The sequence below is a fragment of the Centrocercus urophasianus genome, unplaced genomic scaffold (assembly GCF_019232065.1).
Source record: "Centrocercus urophasianus isolate 14NV4802_14NV808 unplaced genomic scaffold, USGS_Curo_1.0 seq_10, whole genome shotgun sequence".
Lineage (NCBI taxonomy): Eukaryota > Metazoa > Chordata > Aves > Galliformes > Phasianidae > Centrocercus > Centrocercus urophasianus.
This window is the reverse complement of record NW_024884142.1, coordinates 24,376,558-24,389,056: the sequence shown is the minus strand read 5'-3', so window position 1 is coordinate 24,389,056 and position 12,499 is coordinate 24,376,558. Positions and strand designations below refer to the sequence as shown.

At 34.9% G+C, this 12,499-nt stretch overlaps 1 protein-coding gene across 1 annotated transcript in view; it reads left to right on the top strand.

Annotated features, from left to right (window-relative positions):
- The first annotated feature begins 305 nt into the window (after positions 1 to 305).
- IMPG1 (interphotoreceptor matrix proteoglycan 1) overlaps positions 306 to 12,499 on the top strand; it is a 46,099-nt gene continuing 33,905 nt past the window's right edge. Inside the window, exons 1-2 of the mRNA XM_042825157.1 lie at positions 306 to 434; positions 10,877 to 11,110. Coding sequence (XP_042681091.1) covers positions 368 to 434; positions 10,877 to 11,110 — 301 coding nt within the window. The 5' untranslated portion in view covers positions 306 to 367. The remainder of the gene's footprint in view (positions 435 to 10,876; positions 11,111 to 12,499) is intronic.

The following is a 12,499-nucleotide window of genomic DNA, read 5'->3' as shown; positions in this document are numbered from 1 at the left end:
GACCGTAAGAGGGATTATGTCTGAGCAGCAGATAAAAAGATTATTCCAGAAACAGACACTGCTTTTTTTTAAAACATCGTCACTCTTGTCTTACCACTTCTGTCCCCCAGGCTAGAAGTGTTTGCTTTGGAGGGGTTTGTCCAGCTCTTGCATCCTGAAACCTGTTGCACTCTTCACTTTGTCGTGATTCAAACCAGTCCGCAGCTGAAGACACCTGAAAAATAACTAACAAACAAAAAAACAAACATCAAACAAAGAAGAAGGAAGTTACTCGGGGATTTTAGTTCTTAAAAAAACTTCAACTTGACCTCAATATTGTAGTTCCTTGTATGATTTTTTTGAAAACCGTGAATGATCAACAGACAGAATGCATTTGAAAACTGGATTAATATTCTTGGCCATTTGCCTTGCACTCCAAGTTCAGGGAAGCAGAGGTAAGTTCATATATAAACGGATTATACTAATTTACACTGCATTGGTTGAAAAGGAATGGAAAGAGCAAGTCATTTTATCGCAGAATTTATTTCATTGTTACTTCTCTGGAATTTGGAGTCATGACAATTCTGAAAGAGACACCACAGTTTGTGAGACTGTTGTAAAGTTGAAAAGAGAAAGGTTGACAACATTTCTCGAGTATGTTCCCTTTGTTGTACCTGCATATGTTCTGTTGTGAAAAAATATATTTAATTTCAAAAACAATTACATGGAAGGGCTAAAATAACTGACAGAGCATCTAGGAAAGTGCTGACATTGCTAGAGGTTATCCATTATCCTTGAAACAAAGAGAAAGTAGTAAAATATATTTTTGTATTTATTTGTCAGTTTTAGAAAGTTCAGAAACTTTAAAATGCACAAATTCTTTAGGAAGAAAATGTACTTACAAATAAACAAGAAACTGTTCTGTACAGAACAGAACAAGCAGGAAAACGTAGACATTACAATAGGAAAATAAAAAGGATGCATCTGCTAACATAAGTACATCTTAGGGAAAGATAAAACAGAAAGGAAACACCCAAAATCACAGTAACAGGACAGAATATTTTCCTTTTGTGATACTCAGTATGATTTTTTAAACACATTTTGATAAACAGATCTCAATGAAAGTAAAATGAAGTATTGATTTGTAAAATTATTTTCAAGTAAACAGAAATATAGACAACTTCGGTGAACTTAGTAAAACAGGTAATTACTACACCTTTTCAAAACATCAAAAAGTTCAAAGCAATTTTAAAGTTTCTTCAACAACAGAAAGGAAAATTTGATGATGAGATTTTTCCCTGTTCAGTTCACATTCAATATATTTAGAAGTCTGGGGAAAGTCTTTAATTCTGAGGAAGTTTTCTTACTAACTTTTCCGCTTTTACACTTTGCCATTTCCTTAATCAAATTAAAAGCCAACATCACAACTGCTTTATACTTTGCTCAAGTGAATCAAAGTTTTATTTCCATGAAATTTTTTTTACATAATATATTCTTGTCCTTTCAAATATAACAACTAATTGCAATGGCAGCTGTATAACAAAGCTTATATATTTACATGTGTATATAGATAGATAGTCTTTCAATTTTTTAATTATTGATGGCTTTATAGAGAAAAAAAAAATTCTAACATATTGGAAAAATGCTTTCCAAATAGTTTTTAAAACTCAACTTGATATGAACAAACATATAGCAATTACTTCTTATTGTCATTTAGTTATGCCATATTTAATATCTCTAAATTGCGTTGTTATCTCAAATATATGCATACAAATTTCAAAGGATTTAATAAGTATTAAGTCTTCGGAATCTCCTTTACCAGAGCAGAGTTGCATCCAGAACTGATATTTTGTGACTTAGAATTAGGGTCAGATACTTCAGGAAAACATTTTTGAAAGTATGCAGACTCTCCCAGAGGTGTGAATACTTATTTTAATCACTCATCAATTATCCTAGCATAGAGGATTAGGGCTATTCCATTTTGAAGTATATTTCAACTCCAAGAAACTAGAAAATAAAACATTAAGATATAGTATACTTCCATCTTAACAAAAAATAACAATAAACATAAAATCTCCAAATACTTATAGGGTTGGTTGTTATTTTCATCATGAAAGAAAGTATCTGAAATTCAAGTTCCGATATTTTAAGGTAAATAAAAATGGAATTTGCTTAGAAATGTCTGTTGATCCTTTTTGCCCTACTCCTATTTCAGGAGTCATCCACCTTAATGCTAATTGGAGGAATACCTCCAATTCCACAGCTAACAATCAGGAAACTGTGGGGAGCAACATAAAGCCTTCAGAGATGGAGTGTTTATCTTTGGTCATGGCTAGTGCCAAAATCCAGGATATGACCTCAGGACTTGAACTCAGATCTTTGCCACTGTCCTAATGCAAACTGTCACTAATTATAGGGAGAGAAAGTGAGGGGAACAAAATTTGTGTGATGGCAAAAACTATACAAGAAAAATAGGACAGTAGTTATTAACTACTGAACTTGTAAACACTGAGCAGTCAGACCAACCAGCAAAATTTAGGGAAGCTCTAAACTCCCCAAACTATGCATTGATTCTAAGTAAATCCTAGAACTTGATACTGAGAATGTAAAGGAGACAGAACATGAATGGCTGCTTAGTGCTAGTTTTTAATCAGCAAGCAAATATTCTCCGTCTACTCAGTCATTCTCCAGGACACAAAAGATTTCTGTATGGTCTTTGAAATCATTTTAATTCATTCTGACTTACTCCTTCCCTCTCAACTGTTCTAATTCAACAACAGCCATTACAGAGCTTCATTACTATAATTGCCCTTGAAAAAAGGGTTAAGCAATTCCCTGCCAAACACAGTGCAAGTAAAAGAGCATATAGGGCTTCAAAGAAAGAAAGAAAGGAGAAGAGATCAGCCTTCTGCACTGGTATTCTCTACATTCACACGTACTGTATGGATTACAAAGTTAAAGATTGCTGTCCTGGCTATGCTTATAAACAGATGAGAAGTAAAACATTAAAAATATATGTATTGAGAAGTAAAACATTAAAAAATATATATATGGGGGTTATTTAATTCCTATATATTTTTAAAAGAGCCAAAAAACCTGAATAAAATTACAAAATATTGACATGGAATCTTAAAGATTAATTCTAGATGTCATTACACCCATTAAATACCAATTAGTAAATTATAACTGATTGAACCATTAGCTGGATGAGTATTTTTTCACTGACTACAACCGTGGACAAGACAAACATTCTTAATCATAAAATGCTTAGTCACTTTACAAATAATATTTGTAGGTAACAACAAAATAATTTTAGGAGTTGATCTTGATTTTAGAAGTTGGATTTGATGATCCTTATGGGTCTCTCAACTCAGGATGTTCTAGGATTCTACTTGGAGTCTTAGCCTGCTAGAAACCCAAATTACAGTTTATGTGAATCTCTATTCCAAAGTTAACTGCAGAGTTAACTGTTAACTGAAGCCTAGTGGCTTTAGTGGTGCACTGGGAGAAACAGACTGCATTCATCAGATGTACAAAACCTATTTCTTCTTGCCAGAAGGAAAAACATGTTTTCCCCTTTACTTTGGTACCTCTGTCCTATTTTATGTCACTTTGGATCAAAGCAAAAGGCATTTACTCCCTCTCTATTATTTTTCTGATTTTATCAGGTACAATATCCTGCATGCTTGATGCAATTTGCCAGTTTTAAAACACATCTGCCACATTGCAGGTGTGTTTATATTCTCTTAGGTAATTTCAGCATGACTTACCACAATATGCAAGCATACAGCCTGACAGAGCAACATCATTATCCTCATGTCACAAGAGCATGACTACCAGAGGTATCACAAAGAAACTCCCCTGTAAGAGGCTCTAGAGTCATTAAGCACGTCAACAGCAGTTTAGCAAACTGAGTCTTAAAGCAGCTGTCTAATCACAAAAACACTTGCATGTGGAGGACCCAGATTCTGTTTAAAAATTAGGAAAACCAGAAACCTACATAACTGATTGAACTTAGGCCATTGTGCTTGTCTTTTCAGCAGTGAAGTTCTATTGGCTCTAAAATTTCTACTTCAGTGCAGAGCCAAGAATATCTGCTTGTTTACCTCTCTGAATCTTTCACTAGCTTTCTCAGGCATTATCCAATCATGTATTAACAGTCTTAGGATCCCTGAACCTAAGTTACCTGCAGTGCCGGTTTTAGTAGGCATGCTCCTTTCCTACGTATTAGTCAACACAAAAGTCCCAGATATTTTGGGAAGGAGGTAGTAGTGCACTCATCTTTTACTGTATGACTTTGCTATGGCTCTATGGTGACAGTTCCAATCAACTTCTCTTTCCTCTTTCCTTCTCCCTCAAAAGTGGATAAATTTGATCTAGATCAAATAAGGATAAACTTGATCTAGATCAAATAACTGGACAAGTATATCTCCAGCTGTCCTTCCAACCTAACTTGCTCCATGCAGATTGACACTTAGTGCTTTTCAGCGATTCATCTTGGTTCAGTATTGTTGAGACCAAATCACTCCCTGTTAAAATAAGAAGGAATCAACCATCCTAATAGTTGTCACATCTGAGCAGAGCTACTTCAATGTCTATTCAACACAGTCTTTGACCTGTACCATGGCAACTGCTGAAATCTTTATTTATGTTGCAAAATATTACTGTAATTTGCACTTATGCTGTTTCAGTGAATTCTCAGAGGCTGGTCATACATTTTTAGTATGACTGGTTAGAAAAACAAATAGCAGAGGTGCTCAAATGAGTGTTTTATCACCGAAGATTGGATGCGTTCCTCCAAGAACTAAAATATTTAAAGCACTTTCTTAAATTCTTTGATGGAAACCAAAGCAGATAACTTCAGGCCAAATGTTTTTAAGATGGCCAAAGTAACACAGATATGTGTATATTTCATGCATCAAGATTAAAAGTATTCATTCTTCAATACTGTTTCTAGTCTCAGTGATGCATCTTAGCCTGTTACAGAATCCAAATGATAGCAGTGAAACCTTGGATGGCATTTGATATTTTCTCTTTGAATCCCAGCAGCACAAGTTAGTAGAGATAAGAATTAACAATGAAGATTCCTCGCCAGAACTTGCACTTATCTGTCTGAAAGTGAAATAATATATTTCTGCTCTAAATGAGATGTATGATGCCAAGGAAAACATGACTTTCAGTTAGGAAAGAAATACATCAGAATCATGTTTTGATTCTAAAGGTTTTAACATGTTCAGTATTTGTGGATGGTATGGGCTGCATTTACAGCAAAAGTGAATTCATTGCTGGTTTGTATATGATAACTCTATTCACAAAAGCAGTCAAATTTTCCCAGTGGCATATTTCGTTTTCTGTTCTCATCTGTAAGAGGCAGATAATTCACCAGAATTCTTACATTGTGAGTTGTTTAGTTACAATGATTCAAGGATGCTACCAAATTGTCTACTTAGAGAGGAAGAAATTATTTTGTTGGCTTGTAACAAGACCTAAGATCGCATTTCATAAATATTATGTTTCAAATGACCATCTTCTTGGCCTTCTTTCTGATGCTGATTGATTTAACAACTGTGTTTCTCCACCTGGCATACAAAATCACACAGATTTCTGCAAGTAATTGGGAACAACTAGAGGACCATGATGTCTAATTTAGTTTCTCAGCATTAATGACTTGCAGATATGAAATCCTTCTCATTTACTGGCAGACATCTAAAGCACCCTGGTTGATGAAAACAAAGATTTTTTGTACCAAAATATAAACCCAGGTTAGTTTAAAGGATTGTGCACAAGAGAGAAAAAAAATGTAATGATAATTATATGTATATATAGATATTTACAAAACAAGTAATGCACAAAGGAATTGTTCACCACCTACTGACTGATGCTCAGCAAATCTCAAAGCAATGGCTACCCACCTAGCCAACTCAACCTCAGTTTCCAGTTTTTTCTCATGATGTATGGAATATCCCTTTGACCAGCATAGGTCATCTGTCCTGGTTCTGTCTCTTTTCAGCTCATTGTGCCCCTCCTTGCTGGTTGGGCAGTATGAGAATCTAAAACATCCTTGGCTCTGTCTAGCTCCACTCAGCAACAACTAGAAACGTCAGTATCTTATCAACATTGTTTTTCTCCCCAAACCAAAACATGGTATTACACCACACACCAAAAAGGAAATCAGATGAAACCAGGACATCTGTGAACATGTGCAGGCAGCATTTTGTCATGTGGAATGCAAGTGAGAGATATAGGGACCGGACTTGTTGTATGTTCAGCAATTCCTTGGCTTGTAAGTGATGCTGAATGTAGTAAGAAACAAGCTACACAGTCAGTACACTGGAGCTTTTGTACTCCTGGGGATAGGACATCAGGCTCATGATACTTAAAGGGAAGGTTTCTAGTGGACATCAGTCAACTAAACAGAGGGTCTTCCAGTCTGGAGACTTGTCCCTGTCCCCCACAGCTCTTTGCCCCATCCAGATACCAAGGCTTCATTCTACAGGTAATGTTACTGTGCAGTGACACATAAGAATGACATTCACACAAGACAACATGCCAAATAGCTGACTCACTTTTGTCAATATTAATTTTAAGGAAATAAAATTACTTAATTAAATTACGATACTGTCTGCGTCAACAATAGTTGAAGAATATACTGTATCAAATATAAATATAAGTAAACCATATAGTCTTGTACACTTATGTAGGACCTAGGCTGCATTTAATCATAAAGTTGTGCCATATTTTAATTTTTCCCTGTTCATCTAAGCCCCTTCAGTCTGATCAGACCATTCCACACAAGGGGATTGAGACAGTGTGGCATTAAAGGGATATTAAAAGGAAGACAAGGAGAGAACATATGAGAGGCACCTTGTCTGTTACTGGCATGTGCCATTTGAATTTGGGTCCTTGCTACTCCCACGACAGGAGAAAACTGATTCTGAGAGACACAGACATCCTCTGTTGTGCTTTCTGTTCTCCATCTGGTATTTACAGTAATCAGTCCTTTCACAGATCTCAGGATCAACTATGACTAGTCATCCTTGCTTTTTCCATTATTAGTCATCCTTGGTTTTGTTAACTAGATTAATTATCAACATGGGGGTTGCTAACCATTTTAGTCCTGCTGTATATTTGTTAGGTCACATAAACACATTTATGGCATCTTTCTTTAATTCATCTTCTTTGATAAGCCCTTCTCTTGTTTTATTTCAGTAGATCCTCTTACATAAGACTTGTCTTTTAATTAATAATTATTTCACATTGAAAGCTATATATCTCATTTATCAATAAAGTATTCCTCTCTTTCCTAAGAATATCCATTTATTTTTCAGATTAATCATGTTGTTCACACATGTCAAATCTTGTGATGATTTTAATGATGAATTATTCAGACTTCAATAGCTTTGTCCTCATATCATCCTGAATTTTGCTGCTAAAACCATGTTACCACATTTAACATTCTTCCCTGGTCGGTTGAAATGAAAAGGTTGCTTCTGAATTCATGTTTTAGATAAATGTTCCTACACAAAGATTGTCACTGTTGCTAAAACAAATAATCAAGCAAACAAAAACCCAGTGACAAAATCAGAGGCCTCCAAAACTATTAAGAACTATTAAGAACTAGGCATGAAAAAAATCTGTACAGAAAGTAAATGATTATTTTAAGTTTTTTGAGAAATTATTACTGTTTATCTTCCTGAAAACAAAATCTGAAGAACCAGCAGCACTACCATGAATGTTAAAGCACTTTTGATTAAATTCCAATATGATCAAGATTGCTTTATTGTGCTTTGAAAAGTGCTTTATCACATTTCAAAAAATCATTGCCATATTTGTCTAAATTCAGGAGAAATATCAACTGACATTGATCCTCAGTAAAACTACATCACTTTTTTCCCCAAATAGAGAATTCAGAAAATGGGGATAATTATGCAGACTATTTGATGTGAGCATAAGGAAGGACAGTTGCAGTTCGGTGCAAGGCATCCTGGAGATTAAGCTTAAACAGAGTAAAGTATTAACAGACTTTGACAATTATTTACTCTTCTGATCTAAAACCATCAAAAAACCCTAAAAATCTTAGACTTATCTTTTAAAAGTATAACTGAGACAGTCACCAAAGTCATATTGGGCAGAGTAAATATTAAGTACATTAACTCCATATATTGAAGAAAAGATAATGACGATAGCAAAATATTAGAAATAAAACTTAATCTTTAAGAACAGTAAAACATCTTTGTATTATTTGAAATTCTTTTACACAATTAATTATGTACCCTGTAAAATTTACACCTTGCCAGTTCACGCAATTGCTGTGTTGAACAGCAAAAAGGAAATGGTTCAGTGTTATAATAACACAATCCTTTTATAATTTTGCTCAACCTAGGACATTGAAAGAAAAGCATTTTGTAAGCTGAAGATGGAGTCATATTATAGTCAAGCACATGGGTGAATCATCTTAGACGAAATTAACTTATTCTTAGGTAAAAATTTACCTATTCAAAATTTCCAAAGACATGGAAGAAAGCACAGCTTGAAGACTTATGAACAAATAATGTTTGCAAAGAGAACCAGTCTTCTTCCATTCATACTTAGTTAATGTTAGGAAATAAGTATTAAAAAATAATTTGAAGAGAGGATGGTTGATGTTTTGATGTTTCTCCAATTCAAACTGAGCTTGAATTTAGCAAAAAAGTCACTTCTAGAGCTGATGATAATAAAGTTTAATGAAGGAAATTCACTAACTAAAAGATATAAAAGGATTTAAACCTATTAGAGTAAGCATGCTTAAGAAACATATTCCTTACATTAAAAATAAATAAATAAATAAATATAAAAACAGAAGGAAAAGAAAAAGAAAAAAACCTGACACCTACCCTGAGTAGGCCAGCAGAACAGATGCAGATAAAGTATGGTCACTTTTCGGATGGAAAACCCCAAATAGCAACCCTAATTTGAGAACAGGGAGAGAATTCAAGGTCATTACAGCAATCATTTGTGAAGAATCTCCTTTGTCGGTCTTATGAATAGTATAATTCTTAATTCAAGTTAATGACTAAGGGGCAAATCCTAGGAAAGAAGCAAATCCTCGAAGAAAGGCCTCTGCTCCATGCAAAAGCCATCAAAGAGCTTAATGGAAAAATCCTCTGTCCCAGTTGGTCAGACTGCCTGGGCAGCTGGGCTATAGCAGTTAATAGAGCTTGTAGCAGGTAATAGACTTACAGCTGGCTTCTTTCCACGTAGATTTTTGGTATTTTCTTCAAGAGGATTACAGAGGGCAGCTTTAAGATTTTACTGGCATTGTATTTTCCTTGATGGTAAATCTATCACTCTCTCCTCATATAACATTAAAATAATTCAGTGTCTCAAATGATCCAGTGTTTGGTCCCATTTAGTTTCTGGTGGACCCCCAGCCATGTTTTCACAGTGCAAGTGCTTTTTATTCCTTATTACTGTAAGGTTCCTTTAAGGAACCTTTACTGATCTGACATTATTGAGGAAAATAATTACTTCAATTGCATTTTATAACACTATATGACTGCATCATCATTTTCCTTTATCTTGTAACATGTAGAGACTTCTAGGCCTGCAGGCTGCTGCTTCTGGCATGTTTTGCTAGGCCATAACAATCACGTGTGTCTTCACTGTATAAACATTTACATTAGTAAAACATTCCTCATAATCAAGCAGTCAACTAATTTCCATCTCAAAGTACCATCTACTTCATAATATATGTGTCATTTTTATGCTTCTTACAGTAAATATTGAATGTTAATTCTAAAGTTAAATATGAACTGAGATATACATACACGTACATATGCAAACTGACAAAGATGGTAGAATTTCTCCCATTCTGTGGTTGAAATGCTATTCTTTTTGCAATAATATGATTTTCTTTTATTTTTCTCTTATCATTTATCTGCCAACTTGTCTTTAAACATTTAAATAACAATGTTGTCAATGTGATTTTAGCTTCCTTAGTTTCTCTTGATTTATATAAGAACATGATAATGTTTGTTAAACACAGCATAACATTTAGTCTTTCTCTACCAAATTGACCATGTTTTACTCTTAATTTTTTGGAGACTATTTCTCCAGCTATTTCTACCACTCACTGATCTCACTCCTTTTCTAATGTAGCTGTTCTGCTTTGCTGGGAATAATTAAAGATCTATTGAGAGCACTCAGGTCACTATCATCAAGTGGCAAAGATGCATAATTGCAGTCTGTTCTGATTAGTATTTCAGTTTTGGTGAGGGATGGAAAGAGCAGTGCACTGTGAAGTGAAAGACTGGAGAAAGATATTTCTGTCCCCAAAGATAATCAAACTCCTGTTTAGCTTTTGAAAGAATGTTTTTCAGTGTCTGGTTCCAAGGGTGGGTGCGAGCCCCAACCCAGTGAAGAGAGATGTGCCGAGAAGCCCATAGTGAAGATTAGAATATCAAAAAGAGCACAGCTATTTCTCATATCTGTTAGCATACAATTCTTTTTATACAGTAAGCTAATAAAGATGTGCTTCACTTTCTCCAGGATCCAAATAGCTATTTATTAGTGTGCTTTACATTTCATTACAGACTTACACATAAATGAGATGCTGTAGCACTAATTCAAGTGCCTAAGTATCTTTTGTGGATCTAACACAAAATCTCTTTTGAAAACAAGATTTAGGGCTTCAGAAACTTTTTGTTTTGTTTGACCTGAAAGTTATATGATGAGCTATAAGTAAATTACTTATCAGGTTTTTCAATCCCGGTTGTCCAATGTGACACTGGACAATTAATCCAGCATACTGACAATAACACAAAGAGCCCATATATTTGCATTCATTTTTTAAACGTGATCTTGCATACTATCTATGCAATGTACATTTATGTATATGTTTACTTTTTGTCTTTTTCAGAAATCCCCAATAAAACAAATCGTGGTGAAGCCAAACAACTTGCAGATGCCTCAGGCTCAGACAAAACAGAAAGAACAACGAAGAGGTCCAGAGTGTCAACTATAAGGAGGATATTTGACATGGCAAAACACCGAACAAAGAGATCACCCTTTTTTTCTACTGGTGTGAAAATTTGCCCACAAGAATCAGTGAAGCAGATTTTAGCCAGTCACCAAGCTTACTACAGATTAAGAGGTAAGAATGATAATTGTAGATTGTACTTTTTCCCTGAATTATTGACAAAGACGTTACAGAATCTTGATCTTTAGCTCTAGACAATGTATTTGATATTTATTTTATGATTAAAAAATACATGTACATCAGTACAGCTCAAGACAAGTAATTACCAGAACAGAATAAAACAATTCACTCAAAAGACTATTATCTCAGTGCAATGCTTTTTAGTATGGCAGAACATGAAGACCAAATCATGCTTGCACTACTGTATGAAGATGTACCACTTTTCTAAAAGTGCAGCAGGTACTATCTTTGCTACTCATTCTATCCCACTCATTTAAGACAGGTGATGAATAGTATGTCATTTCACAAATACATTGGAGAATCTGCAGTTTTATTGAAAGTGTGGTTGTGCTGTCACAGTACTGACACCAAGATAATTGCCAGCAATACCCGCCCAAGACTTTAGTCTCATTTAGAGAAATCTAGAAGTTTGGAGGGTTTTTTTCTGTTCTTTTCCAACTTCCTCTCTCTTTTCTTCCCTCTACTTCTTTTCGTCTAATATCTTTAGAGAACTCATAGAGCTATCTCTTTGGTTTTAGGTCCCTAGAAACCATAGGGAAAATAGCCCTCTGTTTCTGATATCTTTTTCTCTTCCTCCCTCTCTCACTCCCATTCAGTGGCTATTCCAATCTGTTTTTGTTTTTGGAGGGTTTTTTTGTTTTGTTTTGTTTTTTGTTTTTGTTTTTGTTTTTTAAAAAAAGCAGAATTTGGGGCTGGAACTGGACTTTCCAAAGCTTACTTTAAAACTGAGTCAGCCTTTCAGGGATGCAAGTATCTAAGACAACATCTTAAATCAGCTCTCATATGATCTTTGAAATCAGCTTTACTTACGCACCTGTTCCTTACTATTTATCTTCAGCCATTCTCAGAGCTCCTTCTCAGCTCTTTTTCAGAGAACCATTAGTTCTCCCTAATATGAAACCTATACATGGAGCTGTGAAAATTTTACTCTAGCAGCCACATCCCACTTGCAGCACAGACTAGCTACACTAGTGTCTGTAGTCATTCCTATGGATACAAACATATTCAGAAACTTTTGTGGGATTGAATTCCAAGCCAGTGGGCATTAGGGAGAATTCTGAAACCTATGTCAGAGGCTGATCCTCAAAGGCTTTCTTAAATGCGAATTAATCCTGAAAATCCCTGAAACTCACTGGTCATGTCCCTGACTGATCTGAAAACACGGTCTCATAGGACGCATTTGCATCATTAGCGTGAAATCAAGTACCGTGACTGTGACATTCTCCTTTAAAAACTAACGATGTTGCTAATAACATCTTTTCAGAAAGCAGCACATCACTTTAGACTGCAAGATTGAGTTCTGTAAACCTTGTAGTGAAAGCA